Raw genomic sequence first — 17,595 nt, forward strand, 5'->3', positions numbered from 1 at the left:
TTTATTCTCCACAATATTCCCTGTGAGACTTTTCTCAACTATATCTCAATAAATCTGTTATCATTTTTACTATATGTAGAATTTTTATCTGCATTTAAGGATATATTTCTCTGCAAAGAATTATATAGCTTTATATCAGCCATGAGCTAAGAAATGAGAAAATTATATCAATGCAACACATTCAAGGTGAGCAAACTATAAACCAGACTGGTGATTAACTGGCCCAGGGCCAAATGGCTAGCAAAAGGCAGAGAGATTTGAAAAACAGAAACAAAAGCAAACCTTAAAAACTCACAGTCAAGTGTTCTTTGTACCGTATCCACAGAGAAAATACCTCACTCTGTTTCTGCCCCCACCTCCCCTATTTTCTTCTTGCCTGAGGATTACATAAGAGAAAAGCGCAGAGGGGTCATACATATAATCTGTGTGTCTACACATCTGGTACTTTCAGCACTGTAAGGTCTGAAGGTAGGCAATGCAGTATAACACAAAGAAAAACTATTTAATGGACACTTTTATTTTCAGAGCAAGCCCAGTGATAAAAGTCTATTCCTTTAACATTCATTATTCTAGCTCCTACTTGTTAAACATACTATTAAAAAAAAAAATCAAAAGCAGCTTTTGAAAGAACTGCAAACAGACTTGCTGGCCTCTAAATACATCAATGAAGCCACATCTATTACTGGCTTTCTTACAGAATATGTATTCTCTTCTATTGTCATTGAGGCTAAACTAGAGAAATTGACAGGGTGGGAAAAAAAAGAACGGAGGTTCAAGGAAAGTGAAAGCAAGAAACAGAGGCAGTTTTAGATGCACACATTATTGCTACTAAGCTTTCCATAATCTTCCTCTCAAGAGAAATGTTTTCTTTTCATTTGTCACAGCAAATGCACTTTTTTGACAATGTTGGCATTCAACAAAAGAAACACCTCAAAGTGATCAAGGCTCAGCTTGATACTAATTCAGTCCTTGCTTTCTGCACAAACTCAATACCCCCTGGGTGCATATTCAAAAAGGAATAGGCAATTTTACCCAAGATCCAAAGAAACTGGAGGGTTTTTTATTTTTCTTTTTTAATGTTTTTTATGAAGTCCTAACCTAAAACCTGGGGCACACAAAATTAATAGTGTGAAATATATGGGCCTTTGAAACCTATCAAAACCAACCGTGCAGTGGTAGCTTTCTCTGTTCTTAAACACAGGATCTCCTGGTCAAAGGCCAAGCCTATGAAATGATGGATTAGGGAAGAGCAACAAGCATATATATAAATTCACTTCCTTCATTAGGCTGTTTCCTTGGACAAATCTGGGATTCCTCCCATCTCCCTGTGTTTTTTTTTTTTTTTCCCCTCCTGCATTCCTGATACCAGGACTTCTTCCTTTAACCAAACCCTGACCAAGATTTCAGGGTCAATTTGGATTCCTAACCCTTGAAGAAGCCTTCACAAAATATGCCTACCAGTAAAAACTTTGTTTTTATTTTTATTTTCAGCATAGTAAGGTTGGGTACTGAAGCAGGCAGGCTAGAGCCCGTGGGGTCGCAAAGAGTCGGACACGACTGAGAGACCAGGCACACGTGCACTTAACATATCTGGAAGTAATTTTTGGTCATCGGAGAAAAAGATTTAATTTTTTAAAAATGCTTCAATTGTTTACAAGGTAACACTTCACACTGATTTATGGAGCTTCTTTTATAATATGATATGCATTTCCACAGATTCAAGGATCTGTTCTAGATTATTTCCTTTCTTAATATATTTCTTGTCTCTTTTGCTCTAGTGCCACAGTGCTTAAACTAATTGAACGCTATTGGAGACAGTGTAGTAAATAATAAAAAGCACATTCTTTAGCATAATATGAGCCTGAGTTAAAATCTCAGCTCATCCACTTAACAGCTTCAAGTTCCTAGACATACGGAGCTTCCCTGGTGGCTCAGATGGTAAAGAACCTACCTGCAATACAGGAGACCCTGGTTTGATCCCTTTGCCAGGAAGATCCCCTGAAGTAGGAAATGGCAACCCACTTCAGTGTTCTTGCCTGGAGAATTATATGGACAGCCCTGGCGGGCTACAGTCCATTGGATCATAAAGAGTCAGACACTAATGAGAGACTTACACTTTCACTTTCACTTTCCTAAGCATATGATTTAGCTTTGTAAATTCTTAGCTTGTTTCTAAAATTGATTTCACTTTATAACATGTTTTAATAGAGCCAGTCCTATGCTGCTACTCAAATTTTTCTAGACTTTCTTGTTACTCATTTTTAATTGTTTTTGTGGGTTTTCTTCAAATAATTAATATTATTTTTTATCTTGAGTTCTCATTTTAACTGAAATTGTATTAAGGTTGTAAATTATTTGGGGAAGAATTAAGAGTTTTAGATATCTTGCCTTTATATCTAGAGAAACTGCATGTCCCTTTCAACTATTTTATTCTTCTAAAAGTCTTTAATTTTCTTTATGTGACTTGATTCTCAATTCTCATTGAAGTTATATCAGTTTTCTTCTCTTGATTTACTTTTAATATGAAAAACAGTGAACACAAAATGGCTGCCTTCAAGAGACTCAGGAAATTTTTTCGTTGGAAGTTTACATACAAAAGGCCAACTCCTCTAGCTACATAAACAATTAATACAATATGTAATAAATATAATTAAGAACTTCTTTTTAAAGGGTAACTGAAAACTGTTGCCTCTGTTTCTGCTCTGTGGAAGAAGCAAGAATTCATATAAAGGGATCCCTAGGCCTAAGAAAAGGAAAAAGGTACATTATCATTTCCTTTCAGTTTGTCTCCCCTGGTTGTCTTTTCTACTATGCTCTCTGCCAACTCTGAAAGTCTATACGGTTGAGTACTCCATCTTGACACAATATACCGAACCAGCACTGGAAAGCCCACCCTTCCAGCAGCAACAAAAGCTTTTCACTGTCATTGTCCAAGCGTAATGTCGGGCGGGAACATCACAAATGAGGGGAAGGAGCGGGAGGGAGAAAGGATGACAGATCAGCTGACTACTCCTGAAGGACAATCTAACTCTTGAAACGTTATTTTCTTATTTGCTCCAGTCAGCAGCATAACTCTCTGCTAGGTGATGTCTAGAATGTACAAACTTTTCTGCAGGGACTTTCTAGCCTTTCCCTTCTTTCTAATTATTTGGTAGCTCCATCTCAAGACATTTTACTAGTTTCTTAATACAGTGCCAACAAAACATAAGATTGCCTTCTCTTTTTCAGTACTTTGTGACAGATTTTATTTCAACTCTTCTTCCCTAACTCTATTACCTACTCAAACTACATTTCTTGGTGTTCCTTAGCATTCCATGTCCATAATTTGTCACCTCCAAATTGTCTCAAAATCTCATTTCATGGAAGTATTTAGTTTTTTCATTCTATTTATATGTTTATGAAATTCCACCTTCCTCCTTTGTTAAAGTTCAAAAATCATAATAAGAGCAATAATATTTTTACTAGACTCTATTCCCAAAGTTCCCTGACTCAATTGCCTTTGAATCACTGGAAGATAAGCTCCTTCCTTAGGCATTAACGTACTTGATGTCTTTAGGTGTGTTCATTTGGATGACCTTAAAGAACACTGCCTGCATGATTATAATCCATTAACTTACAATTTTGCTTTAAAAATGACAATTTTACGAATAGGAAACAGGAATCATATTCATTTAGCATCCTTTATAAAGTACTTAGCAATTACATCAAACAAATGAGTACTTAAAAATGTTCCTCACGATAATGAAAATGTAACAAAATGTTTGTCTTTTTGGCTTTGAAATTATTTAGTCCATCACCACTAGACTAGCTTGGCAAAATGACATATTCTTTCTTGACCACCCAGGACATTATTGTCATATTTTTGACATTGCTTAAGAAATTATGTTACCAAGAAAATTTCTCATTATTCTTTTTTCTGGCTGTGCTATATAGCATGCAGGATCCTAATTCCCCGACCTGGGATCCAAGTGTGTCCCCTTAGTGGGGCAGAGTCTTAAACATTAGACTCTGGGGAAGCCCATCACTATTCGTATTTTCCTTAATACTATATAGTAAAATCAAGCAGAAAATAGTAGATAAAAGAGAAGCCAAACTTAGGAACAAAACAGTTCATAATAAAAACATAACAATCCATGCAAACAAACCACTTTGCTATAATAACTCTACTTCCAGGTCCAGGAACTGAATGATTCACTTATTTTCAAAAATAAAAAGTAATATTTTTATTGGATTAAAAAAAGCAAAAATTTTGTATTTTTCCCTATCTTTGCAGTTGTAAAGTAACTGAACTAGAATGGAACTTAATAAGTAGTGAATTCCAGTCATTTACTAAGCAATCTCTATATTTTCTGTGGCATTATAAGTGAGCTGTCATCTACTAACAAATGACAGCATAAATTTCATGTTCATAAACTGAGAAACCAAGGGGAAAACAATTTATCCTCTCTCCTGAGAACAGATGGGCATTTAAATGGTAATACAAATTTCTCATTTCCCTGACAGAAAAATTTCCTTGAATTCTCAGACTATGAAATATGGGTTTCAAGTGCAGCTCATATTTATTGAATGATTTACTATATTATGATAGCAAATGAGTTATGTTAAATTATATCATATTAACTAATTGTCCTCAATGATTTCCACATAGATTCACATGAGGCTAGAGATATAATGTGTTTCATTATACAAATAATACATACTTCAGGACACAGTTTGTCAAAGCCTTGCTCACATTTACCCAGACAGATAGATATATAAGTAATTGCCTATGGATTTGCTACTCATCACCCACCACTAATAAAAGGCCAGACCAATAAAAGTTCAATCCCTCTCAGAGTTCTGGGGCAATTTAGAAATAGGCCCATTTGCTATGTGCTTGTCTTTGAACACAGATTCTCTCTACTTACTGGCCTCCACTTGACTGAGTAATTCACAGCAATTTCCACCACCCCCAAACTTCTCTGTATTTTCTCTCAAAGATGACTTTTATAAGGTTAACAATAATGCCCTGCTACAGATACTGTTCAGTCCGACTTCTTCGGTCACAAAACAGCATTCTTATCTCCTTGTTTTGCTTGACAGGCTTCCCAGGCTCTTTACTTCCCAGCAGTAAAGAACCTGCCTGCCAATGCAGGAGACAAAAGAAACATGGGTTTGATCCCTGGATCAGTGCCGGGAGCCAGCGTGAGGAACTCCACCCGTGGCAAAGGTCACAAGGAAGGAGGCATACGCCAAGGCAGGATCGAGTCTCAGGAAACCCCCTGTTCTCGAGCATCTACCCTCAAAACCAGAGTCTGCCTACTTACTGTTTTATGCTCTCACCTACACCTCTGACTTTATGGGAGGCTCTCCCCCATCACCTCTCTCAGAGAAGGAGTTAACCTACAGCTCCAGTTAATAAAAATTCCTGGGCATGACAAGAGTGTTTCAGCTTACGAACTCCTCTGAAGGTTATCTAGCCTGCCTGTACAGGTTCGTCCGGCCACATGTGATTGTTTACAGCCTCCCAACTGTGAGAGGCACAAGATGCTGTAAACTTTCTAAATACAGATTCTTTTGAGAAGTTAGAAAAGTATTAGTATAGTATAGTGGGTTGATTAGAAATTATATTGGTGAAGGGTTTTTCATTTGTTGACCCAATATTTGCTGCTAAGTCTCCATATTCCTTGCCCTTATAATGAATATAACTAGCATATAGAGGAAATAAGTATTAACCTTTAAGATTAATCATGTTAACCTTAGGCTAAGTAAATTCCTTTCTTAATTGTAACGCACTACACCCTCACCCTATAGGAATGCAACTTTATCTGGTACCTTCGGAGGGTGGTGTCTGGTTTAAGAAAAATTACCCCTGGAAAATAAGTTTTTTGGTTGACTGACCGTTATCAGAAAGAAAGGATCATAAAATGTCAGCAGGCCTCATGGCCAGAAGATGATGTAAAACCCCTAAGACCTTTTTGTATACATTTATATGAAGCACCTGATTTTGATAAAGGTCAGGACTGCTGACCCCCAAGTGACTTTAAAATTTCCATTTGTCTCTATGTGTAACAAAAGGTATATAAGCAAATCTGAAAATAAAGAAATTGGATCAGTTTCTGGAAAGACTGATTCCCCTGTGTCTGTCTTGTTCTCCATTTTTCTGGCTGAATTCCCATCTGGAGCACGGGTACTTGCCAAGCCTGCTAATTTTGCCCTGGCTTCTAAGATCCACACGAGAGGGAGCCCAAGGCAGGGCACCCTCCGCTATTCAAGTGGGTGCCGGTGGCCTACATAGGTGGTGCAAGCTTCTTGTCGCAAAGCTTTATTGGTGTCCCATGTAAACCAAGTTATTCAGCATCTTTTTCTCCACTAGTTTTCCTACTACACTATTCCTTTCTAACCTCTCTTTATACTTCTAATTAAATAGCTTTTTCCTAGGACGCCAACTCCGTCTCCGCTTCTAATTACCCTGGATCCTCCAGGGCTGGACCCCGGCAGATCAGGAAGATGCCCTGAGGCAGGGCATGGCAACCCACTCCAGTATTCTTGCCTGGAGAATCTCATGGACAGAGGAGCCTGGTGGCCTTCAGACCACAGAGCCACAAAGAACAGGCCAAGCTGAGGTGACTAACCATGCACGCACAGCTTGCTTGACACCATGACAGATTTTGGTATCTTCGCTTCTAACCTAGTCTTTCTCCTTTCCCATCTGTATAATACCAGTAGGGTGACACATATAGGTACAAATCTGATTTCAGTTCCTGTTTTAAATCCTTCAATTTTTCACCAACATCTTTAGAAAAAAAAGCCACACGTTTTAGTAATTCCTACAAGCTCCTCCATGACATGACCTCTGGATACCATCGCAGCCTGCCTTCCAACAGCATGATATTGTTCTAGATTTCCATGGTAATTCACCCCTCTGAGCTGTCATTCAAGCTGTTTCTCCCTTTGGAACAATCTCTCACTTTCGACAAGTCCTATTTTTTTCCATTACACTCATTTTGGTGCCCAAAGCCTCCCAAATCTCCCTCCCAAGGCCTCTTATTGTTAGTAGTCAGTCGGTAAGTTGTGTCCAACTCTTTGTGACCCCATGAATTGCAACACACCAAACTTTCCCGTCCTTCACTAACTCCATTGCTCACACTCATGTCCATGGAGTCAGTGATGCCATCTCATCCTCTGCTGCCCCTTCTCCTCTGCCTCCTTCATTTGGGTGGCCACAGTATTACCTTTATATATCTGACCACTGCCCCACTGCCGGTGATTTTTCAGGATGCAGAGGATACACCTCTCTGCTTGCTTACCTGCTTTCTCATCTCCCTTCCTCCTCCCTCCCTTCCCCTCTTTTCCTTCCTTCCTTCTCTCTCCCTCCTTTCCTTCCACCTTCCTCCTCTCTTCTTCTCTTCCCTTATCAAATATTTGCATTTATTTAAAACAACCATTTTAATGGGTCCTTGAGTACAATGGTGAACAAAAAGAGACACAGGTTCCTACTCTGTGATAATGCTTTCAGTTACTGGAGAAAACTTGTTATACCAATGATCACACTTTGAATATACAGTTACCAGTGGAGATAGTGCTCTCAAGAAAAGAAACATAGTTGACAGCAGCATATAAGAAACAACAAACTGAAACGTCTAGAAGGCTTCCCAGAAGAAGTGGCTCCTGAGCTGATTTAAAGATACTAGGTGCCTATGTGGGCAGGGGTGGGAGAGGGTGGTGGAGAGTACTGTGGCCATATGGGTCAGGATTACATAAGGGGGTCCGGCAGCAAGGGAAGCAAGAGGGACAGAAAAGCCAAGGGTACTGTTGTGCAGAGAAGAAAAACACTCAATCAAGATGAGAGGTAGGTCAGGGACTGTGCAAGAAGGCCTTTCCAGGCCATTGGAAGGATTTTGTTTTTGCTTTATCCTAGGAGCAAAGGAGGCTATTAATGTGTTTAAAGCAAAAGCAGGGATTTAATTGGATTCATGCTTTGAAGTTTCTATGGTTACAGTGCAGAGAATGGATTGGAGGTGACAGCTATAGTGAATTTAATCAGGAATGGACCAATGCTGGTGAAATCCAACTCCCCACCTGCTCAATAGCTAATCTGAAGAAGTGGACCATGCCTGGGAAAAACTCACAATTATTCTGACTTGTCTCACTTTAAATTTTGAACCACATATCTCAGCAGGCTGCTCAGAAAGGCCACCATGCTTCACTCATCAATTTACTACTTCAAGTGACACATTACACTTTCTTCCTTCTCCGCAAAATTCAAAGTACTCCCCAATTCCTCAACTCAGAAACAACCTTACTACTTATTTCACCAAGAACATGAAAGGAATCAGAAGAGAAATCCAATTCTACTCACTTCAATCAGAAGAGATGCTCTAAACCATTTTCTCTGTCTTGCCCAGCTGCCTTGTCAGAGGTCAGCTCTTCCACTTGTACGCTGGAATCCAGTTCTCTTAGGATCCATCAGGAGACCCTTATGGACATTGCTCCTGTAACTATACCCTCTAACTCTCCAGCACTATCAATATTTACATCTCTCAGTTCAGTTCAGTTCAGTCGCTTAGTTGAGCCCAACTCTGCAACCTCAAGGAGCACGTCAGGCTTGCCTGTCCATCACCAACTCCCAGAGCTTGCTCAAACTCATGTCCATCAAGTCGGTGATGCCATCTAACCATCTCACCCTCTGTCATCCCCTTCTCTTCCTGCCTTCAATCTTTCCCAGCATCAAGGTCTTTTCTAATGAGTCAGCCCTTCGCATCAGGTGGCCAAAGTATTGCAGCTTCAGCATCAGTCCTTCCAATAAATATTCAGGGTTGATTTCCTTTAGAATTGACTGGTTTGATCTCCTTAGAGTCCAAGGGACTCTCAAGAGTATTCTCCAACAACACAGTTCAAAAGCATGAATCAGGAAGCTTCCACAAAACTCTTATCCTTATATTTCCATCTCTACTTCAATCTTATTTTCCATGTTGTCCTTAGGCATATATAAATATAATTGTCCACATGCAATATATGTACATATTATATATATGTATTTATGTATAAATATATATTGGGCTTCCCAGGTGGTGCTAATGGTAAAGGAAACTGCCTTTCAATACAGAAGACATAAGAGATGTGGGTTTGATTCCTGGGTCAGGAAGATCCCTTGGAGAAGGAATGGCAACCCATTGCAGTATTCTTGCCTGGAAAATCCCATGGACAGAGGAGCCTGGCGGGCTATAGCCCATAGGGTCACAAAGAGTCGGACATGACTGAAGCAATTTAGCATGCATATATATAAACAGATAAAAATGCATATATTTATTTTATACTCACTCTAAACTTATATCTGCCTTCTCCCTATGTCTTCCCCCCATTCAACTATTGCCCTATTTCTTTACTTCATTTTACATCCAAACCCCTTAGAATCTGTCCAGTGATATGCTGAAAAATATTTAATAGCCAGGTCTTAAAATTTTTTCTAACCCCTACTTTATGGGGTTTGTCAATTTCTATGGAGTGAATAGTCACATTGTGGATGACTTAAAGCTCTGAAACTTGACTTCACTGAATGCTGAGTTGGAAAAGAAGCACCCAATAACCCAGTGAGCTCATAGGAGCTGACTCCAACATACCAGGTTTGTCTCTACTTATCTCCAGATTTTCTCTTACTATTATTATCTTCTCTTTCCAGCACTCCATTAAATCACAATTCCTAAGGTCATTAGTTCCGCCCTCATTTTACTCCACTCTTCAGCAGCATTTGTCCCAACTGGTTCATTCCTCTTTTTCCAAACACTGTCCTGTGGTGTCCAGGACTCAGACTTGCCCCAGGTTCCTCTCTTTCTTCAGTGACCACTCTTTCTTAATCACCTTTGCTGAGCTCAATATGTTGATATGTCTCAGGGCTTAGTTAGATTTCTTCTCTGTCTGTACACATTTCTCAAACTAGTTGCTCCTGATCAAGAATACCACCTCTTACGGGCAGTTTTGAGAGCTCATGGAGGCAACTTGGCTTTCACAGTTATGATGTATTACTGACATTTATAGAGTAAAGGTCAGAAACATAAACATCCTGCAATTTGTGGAGAATACTGTGCAACAAGAAATTATCACACCCCCATATGCTTTTCAAATGACTTTCTGGACATTCATGTAAATGAAAAACTCATTTATAATTATAAAAAATGCAAAGATTTTGCATGATTTAAATATACACTAGAATTTCTAGCATTGTAACCACAGTAAAAAATAAAGTAATACTGTACTCTATTGTGCTTAGAACTTAATCAAAAGATGTTTACCATTTTGAAAGCACACCACATAAAGACACTGGGCCTCAACAGTATTTGGCATTGGGAGCCTGGCAAAACTAATACAGTATTGTAAAGTAAAATAAAGTAAAAATAAAAATTAAAAAATAAAAAAAAGAAAAGAAAAAAAAAAGTAAATCATTTACTATAAATTATTTACACAGCTTCTTTATACTAAGGTTAGAACATTTTATTGATTTTTTAATAAATCATTTGTGTATATAATATCTGTACATTTAATTTTAAGAATATAAAGTGGCATATAAAATGTTATAAAACATGATGCTGTATCATACATAATTGAGAATTACTGCCCTAGGTGATCCTGACCAGCATCAAGGATTTAAATCCATGAAGGTACTAATGGTTCCCAAGTTTAGATCTCTAGCTTAGAGCTCTCAAATTTAAAATGTATGGAACTGAACTTTCAATGTCCACTCTTTTCCTCCTAATACGCCACAGTGTTCTTTATCTTAATAAGCAGCAACACAGTCCACTTAACTTAAGGAAACTGAAAACCTTGTCGTTATATACAATTCATAGCTTTTTTATAACCCACACCCAAAGGATCCACAAAACTTGAAAGATAACACTTTCAAGATCCATCCACTTTTCAAGTGCCAGTCTCTGTCACCCTGTGCCTAACTAGCATTTCTTCTGTCTAGACATCAGCAAGAGCTTCTCTCTTATCTCCTGACTTCCACTCTTGCCCACCCCATCATATTCTTTTTCACCAGTTTAAAATATGAGTCATACCCTAATCAAAATCCTCCAGTGAATCTCCATAACATTTATAACAAAAACTGAAGCCTGCAAATGCCTATCATATCCAGTCTACGGGCATTTCTTAGACTTTATTCTTTATTTCCAGCAACACTGCACTTCTTACCGGTCCTTGGACACAAACGTTTGACTGCCTAAGGACATCTTCACTGCCTCTTCTCTCTCCCATATGTCTATCACTCCTCTCAGTGATTCAGTGCTCTGTTCAGAGAGGATCTGCTGACCTTCTGTGATAGTCTGAGTCCAGCCCAACCCAGCAAGGGTTCTGTATCATTTAAGTGGAAGGAATCTGAGAGAGGGAACAAGTGACTCGGATGAATACGAACTGGGAAGCCATATTAAAGTTAGGGGAAAAATCCAAAGGGTAACAGGAAGCTACTACCATCCATATACGAGCTGGTGGGAAACACAGTGGATGGGTGAGGCTACCGGAGTCCATAAACCAGGGCCATGTGGCAGGAGATAGAATCTACACTGAGGCATCTCAAAATGATGCTACACCTCCTCCTCCATCAAAAAAGTTTGACCTGTTTTCTTTTTTTTTCAAGCTGTTTTGTACAATGCTCAGAGGTATCATCATTTGCTTTTTCCTCCCTAAACTCAAGTCTTTTTTTTTTTTTGGAAAACAAAAAAAAAATTTTGGCTTGCCAAACACTAGGTAATTTGACTAGAACAAAATAATCTTTCAGATGTAGACTTCAGATGTATTGACTAGAACACAGTCTCTATGAGAGCAGGGACCTTGTCTATTTTGGGCAATGTTGTATCTACAGAATCTAGTGCAGCATCTGGCATAAAGTAAATGTTTAATAAATATTAGCCAAAACTTACAAATAATTTAAATGCTGTCTTCCACAAATGACTAACCATTATAATTTGCTAGTCACAGAAACAACAAAAGTATATTTCTAGTCACTACAGATCACTTCTTTTGGCATGTCCTTCAACAGAAGTACTTTTATTGTTTTGCATTTTGCAACAACCAGAACTATTCACAGATATATTTAGGGTAGGGTAGATGTCATAATTTTTCCAGAACATGTCATTATAAAATAATAACATTATTATAACTTAGAGTAGTCATAATCTGATAAGAGGCTCCCCAAAATGAAAAAAAAATACTTAGAATATATTATACATACTCTGTTTTAATCTTTTCAAAAGCAATCATCTCGATGGAGAAGTATAAAACATGCCTGGCTAATATGATTAGAAGAAAACAGAGACAGACGGTTATCACCTCTTTCTTGGACCAGTCTCTAATGAGACTGCTATCTAAGATTACGGCAGTGTGCCAGTGTGACACGTGAACAAGGCAAATCCAAAATGTTACATAGCCCTGTTTTCCCGCTTTCAGTTCGCAAGTTAATCATATCTTTAGATCAAGATTGTCCAATAGACAGGATAGGAATTGATAACCAAGATTCAAGGAAAAACCATTATGTGATATACACAATTGGCCTTTTGTGGGATGTCCATCCAATTATCATCAATCCATTAATTACTGAGTGGAACAATGAAAAGATTTTCAGATTAATTACATGTGGATATTAGGTATATAATGTTTTATAGTAAAAGTCACCTGCTCCTTAAACCATTAAAATAACCAATGGTGAGACATTATCCAGTAGAAATGATACCTAATGAAGAAAGTAAAAAAAAATATTTGGGACTATGAGAATGATAATCACATCAATTGGCAATCAAAATGTAACCATACATTTGAAATTGGGAAGCAGGACTGATTCTAGAAAAGCAACAGGTATTACTTCATTTCAAAGAGAAATCCTCTCAGATAATTCACTCCACCCCTCTATCATCATCATTTCAAGGAAAAACCTCAATTGCAGAATTAAAGAGGTTTGAAGAGTCTTCTAAACTTAATGAGTCTTTCACATACTTAGGAGATGCAACTAGGATGCATGCTTAGTCACTTCAGTCCAGTCTGACTCTTTGCGACTCCATGGACTGTAGCCCACGAGGCTCCTCTGTCCATGGGATTCTCCACGCAAGAATACTGGAGTGGGTTGCCATGCCATCCTCCACAGGATCTTCCCAACCCAGGGATTAAACCTGTTTCTCTGTGTCTCCTACATTGCAGGTGGATTCTTTACCACTGAGCCACTGGGAAAGCCGCCAAAGCTACACAACAAACACAAAACTTTGCTGCCTCCTTGTTCTGTGCTATATAGCTGGTTCATTTACTTCGTGGGCACTCTTACAGCTGGGTGTAGCGGATTAGTCTTAGATTAGACCCTTGAGGTGGGTACTAAAGAACAGTACTAAACCTGTTCTTTAGACCTGTCTAGGCAGAACATATCAGATTTTCCTGATAGTTCAGTTGGTAAAGAATCCACCTGCAATGCAGGAGACCCTGGTTCGATTCCTGGGTCGGGAAGATCTGCTGGAGAAGGGCCAGGTTACCCACTCCAGTATTCTTGGGCTTCCCTTGTGGCTCAGCAGGCAGAACATATTTCAGGGAAGAACTAGTCACAGTAAAACATTTCTCAGCCAATTTAAAAAGTAAACCTCTGTTTTTCAACTTCTTAAGCATCTCTTTGGTGTATTTTCTAAAACTACTGCTTTTAATACAGAGTAATACATAATATCAATTCTTTTAGAATAAAAATCAATAATCTTTGATTTCAGCAATGCTATCCCCATTTTTCCTTCCATAATTATTTTTATAAGACAGCTAAAACATTTTTGAACTAAAGTGGCAGTGGCAGAATTATTTAGTCGTTCTCTGCATGAATGCCTGACATTTTCCCCCAAATCAACAAATATTTAAAGTCAACAACCAATAAAGTCTGTTAATTGAAAAGCATCTAACTGGAACTGAACTCTCTGAAGAGAATGAGCTTGTTTCCCCTTCTGTGGCACTGTACATTAAAAAAGAGGATAAAATTAAAACTATTAAGAATTCTTAATAGAAAACATTAAAATAAATGATGAGATAATGACAATAGAAAATAACTTTATGAAGAAACTCGGTAACAATAGCTAGTAATAAGCCATGATAAACTTTCTCCTTACCCTGATGAATTAAATTATAACTTCATTGCACTTGTTTCCCTTCAGATACAGAACTCTATCGATTATTATTCATTGCTAAAGTTAATTCTTACTATATTGGGATTTTTACCAGAGAAGAACTTCACTCATTTTTTGTTAAACAGTGCAAAAAAACACAACTCTTTACTTATATCAACTAGTTCCAGGATTATGGGAACTACTATTTCTATACAACATCAGTATCCTTCTCACAATGAACTACCATAATCTCTTTCAAAAGCTATCAAATAAACAATTTGAACTGAAGCCTGATTTTTCTCATTGATTCCAAATAGGTCATCACTACTCAAATATCTTTGGATTGTTTCATCATCTGCCCATTAAATCCTATGGTGCATATTTCCCCCATTCTCTTCTCATCTCCAATTCCAAGTTGACTGCTCTTTCTATAGACAAAGAATTTTATATACACTATTATTTTTAAGTGTCTCACACAAACTTTTTCAACTTACTTTTCTAAAATATCCCTTCTCTGTTACAAAACATCTTGTCCTTTCCTGATTCTTACAATAAATAGCCCCCCTTTCTAATACTAACTTCTTAAACTGCGCTTGCAAGGACATCCTCAGTTTCCAGCCTCACTCTTCCACTGATTCCTTCTCCTCTGCCTTCCAGGACCAATCAGTCTTCCCTTGATCCTAACCCTGTCCACCAGCAAGTTATTAGCACCACTTTCACTACGATGCTTCCGATCCTTCAAACGTTCCCTAACATCTCCAAGCTGTTCTAACACCTTGTCAAGGCATTCAAGATCTGCACCAGGTTTTACCATACTACTCCCCAAAACATCTTTACTTCTGATAGCCTTCTTTAAGAAACTTACCTTTCCTGAATAAGGGCAAATTTACCTTGCCTGATTTTTGACAGTGCTGTGGGTCACCTTCTTTCTTCACCTGCCTAATTCTCAAGTTGGGCTTACAATCTGTCTTCTATGTGAAGTTTCTCGTATGGCCCTAGATCACACTGACCCTGCCTTTTTCTGATTCCCTATAGTTTTCACAAACCAACTCCTAGTTCAGGACTCAATTAAAAAATTACTCTTTATTTACATTTGCATCCTTTCCTTTGAGAAACCAAAATAAACAATCAGCCAACAAGTTAACATTCACTGATCACTTACATGTCAGTCACTCTGTTGGGCTGAGGGAATATAAGTGAAGTGAAGTCGCTCAGTTGTGTCCGACTATTTGCGACCCTATTTGCGACCCCACGGACTGTAGCCTATCAGGCTCCTCCGTCCATGGGATTTTCCAGGCAAGAGTGCTGGAGTGGATTGCCATTTCCTTCTCCAGGGGATCTTCCCAACCCAGGAACGGAACCCGGGTCTCCCACATTGCAGGCAGATGCTTTACCGTCTGAGCCACCAGGGAAGAAGGTGTAATATTTCTTTTATTTACTCACAGTTCTTAATTCAATGCACCTTTCAGATAATAATTAAAAAATCAATAAAACAGCAAATTACCACCAACAGATCAGCTATTATAAATGACCACCATCCCAAAGATGTTGAAGAGTTGTTATATATATATATATATAAAGATCAGTTCAGTTCAGTTCAGTCACTCAGTCATGTCTGACTCTTTGCAACCCCATGAATCACAGCACGCCAGGCCTCCCTGTCCATCACCAACTCCCGGAGTTCACTCAGATTCACGTCCATCGAGTCAGTGATGCCATCCAGCCATCTCATCCATACCATGCAAAAGGTGATGCAGGAACTAGATTTGTGTGATTGCAAATTAAAAGACACTTGCTTCTTGGAAAAAAAGTTATGACCAACCTAGACATTATATTAGAAAGCAAAGATACTACTTTGCCAACAAAGGTCTGTCTAGTCAAAGCTATGGTTTTTCCAGTAGTCGTGTGGATGTGAGAGTTGGACTATAAAGAGAGCTGAGTGCCAAAGAATTGATGCTTTTGAACTGTGGTGTTGGAAAAGACTCTTGCAAGTCCCTTGGACTGCAAGGAGACCCAAGCAGTCCATCCTAAAGGAAATAAGTCCTGAGTGTTCACTGGAAGGACTGATGTTGAAGCTGAAACTCCAATACTTTGGCCACCTGATGCAAAGAACTGACTTATTGGGAAAGACCCTGATGCTGGGAAAGATTGAAGGTGGGAGAAGGGGACGACAGAGGATGAGATGGTTGGGTGGCATCACCAACTCAATGGACATGAGTTTGAGTAAACTCTGGGAGTTGGTGATGGACAGGGAGGCCTGGCGTGCTGCAGTCCATGAGGTCACAGTGTTGGACATGACTGAGCAACTGAACTGAACTGAATCCTAGGTGTTGAGTATTTTGAAAGTAAATACACTAACTTTAAAATGACATTCACTAAAATATACATTTCAATGTTCGCACTGTTGCCAGTATATCTGACAAGCAGTCAGAAAGCTATGATTTACAATCACATGAACAACGCACTATTAACAATGACTGATATCCAAGGTATTCCAATTCCAAAAATACATCTTACAAGGAAAAAAAAAACACTTGAATATCAAAAATGTACAAGCAAAGAAGGAAAACAAAACAACAGCTTGAGAACATACATACATTTCTAAACATGTTGGTCGTTCCAGTAGTTAAACATTTGAATTATTGTATGACCTACTATTTTCAAAGCATATATTTTAAAACTCTATGTTCTACATACCTGTCCAGTCTCCTACTATCTTAAGGTGGACCCCAAATGTTGCTTTGGTTTCAGTAGGACACTAAAAAATAAATAAATACTGGAATCAATTCTGAATAATAATTATGTATTACCAGACTGTGATTCAATTACTACTTTTGTTCTCATAGCATATCTCCAAAATCAATAGAAAATAGAAAGGAATGGAGTAAAAATCTACACAGATCCTCATTAGTGGTGGAAAAATAAAGCAATGCCAAGGAGTCAATAAGACAATACCCATTTCTCTAAAAACCCATACATATTTATATAAAACAAAACAATACACATAGCCTAAAACTGCTAGTGTATCTAAACACAAATCTTGCTTAAGTATCCTCTGAGTTGAAATATTTATGAGGACATAGCTTTTAACCACAAAGGAAGAAATGAAGACTAATGATTTTAGTGTCTTTTTCTTCACAGATATTATTATACACTTCATATTCTAATAAATTCCAGTGAAATGAAAAAAAAATATATCAGCATGACCTGATTTCATTATGTCCAGTGAAGGAACTCCTACTGAAAGAGTTTTATTTCATTCTCTCCCTTAATTCTCAAAAAAATCTAGAGTAAAATGTAAAGGTACCTGGAAAAGGGAGTGAACTGTGGTACTGGAGGTAAGAAAAAGTATCTGTGGTCCCATGTTTAGGAAATACAGAAAATAGCCACATAGCAAAAATGGGAGTAATTTTCAGTTCACAATACGAAAATGCAGAATCTCCTTTTAAGAATCCCAATCTCTTTCCACAATTCTAGAATTCAAAATTTCTCAAAAATG

The 17,595-nt window shown here is 38.2% G+C and overlaps 1 protein-coding gene across 2 annotated transcripts in view; it reads right to left on the reverse strand.

Moving 5' to 3' along the window:
* The window catches only part of NOX4 (NADPH oxidase 4), a 175,551-nt gene that overhangs the window by 59,036 nt on the left and 98,920 nt on the right, over positions 1 to 17,595 (reverse strand). For both annotated transcript variants that reach the window (XM_068977093.1, XM_068977092.1), the window contains exon 12: positions 16,794 to 16,854. In XM_068977093.1, the coding sequence (XP_068833194.1) occupies positions 16,794 to 16,854 (61 nt within the window). The remainder of the gene's footprint in view (positions 1 to 16,793; positions 16,855 to 17,595) is intronic.

Source organism: Capricornis sumatraensis, chromosome 8 (genome assembly GCF_032405125.1).
Source record: "Capricornis sumatraensis isolate serow.1 chromosome 8, serow.2, whole genome shotgun sequence".
Taxonomy (NCBI): Eukaryota; Metazoa; Chordata; class Mammalia; order Artiodactyla; family Bovidae; genus Capricornis; species Capricornis sumatraensis.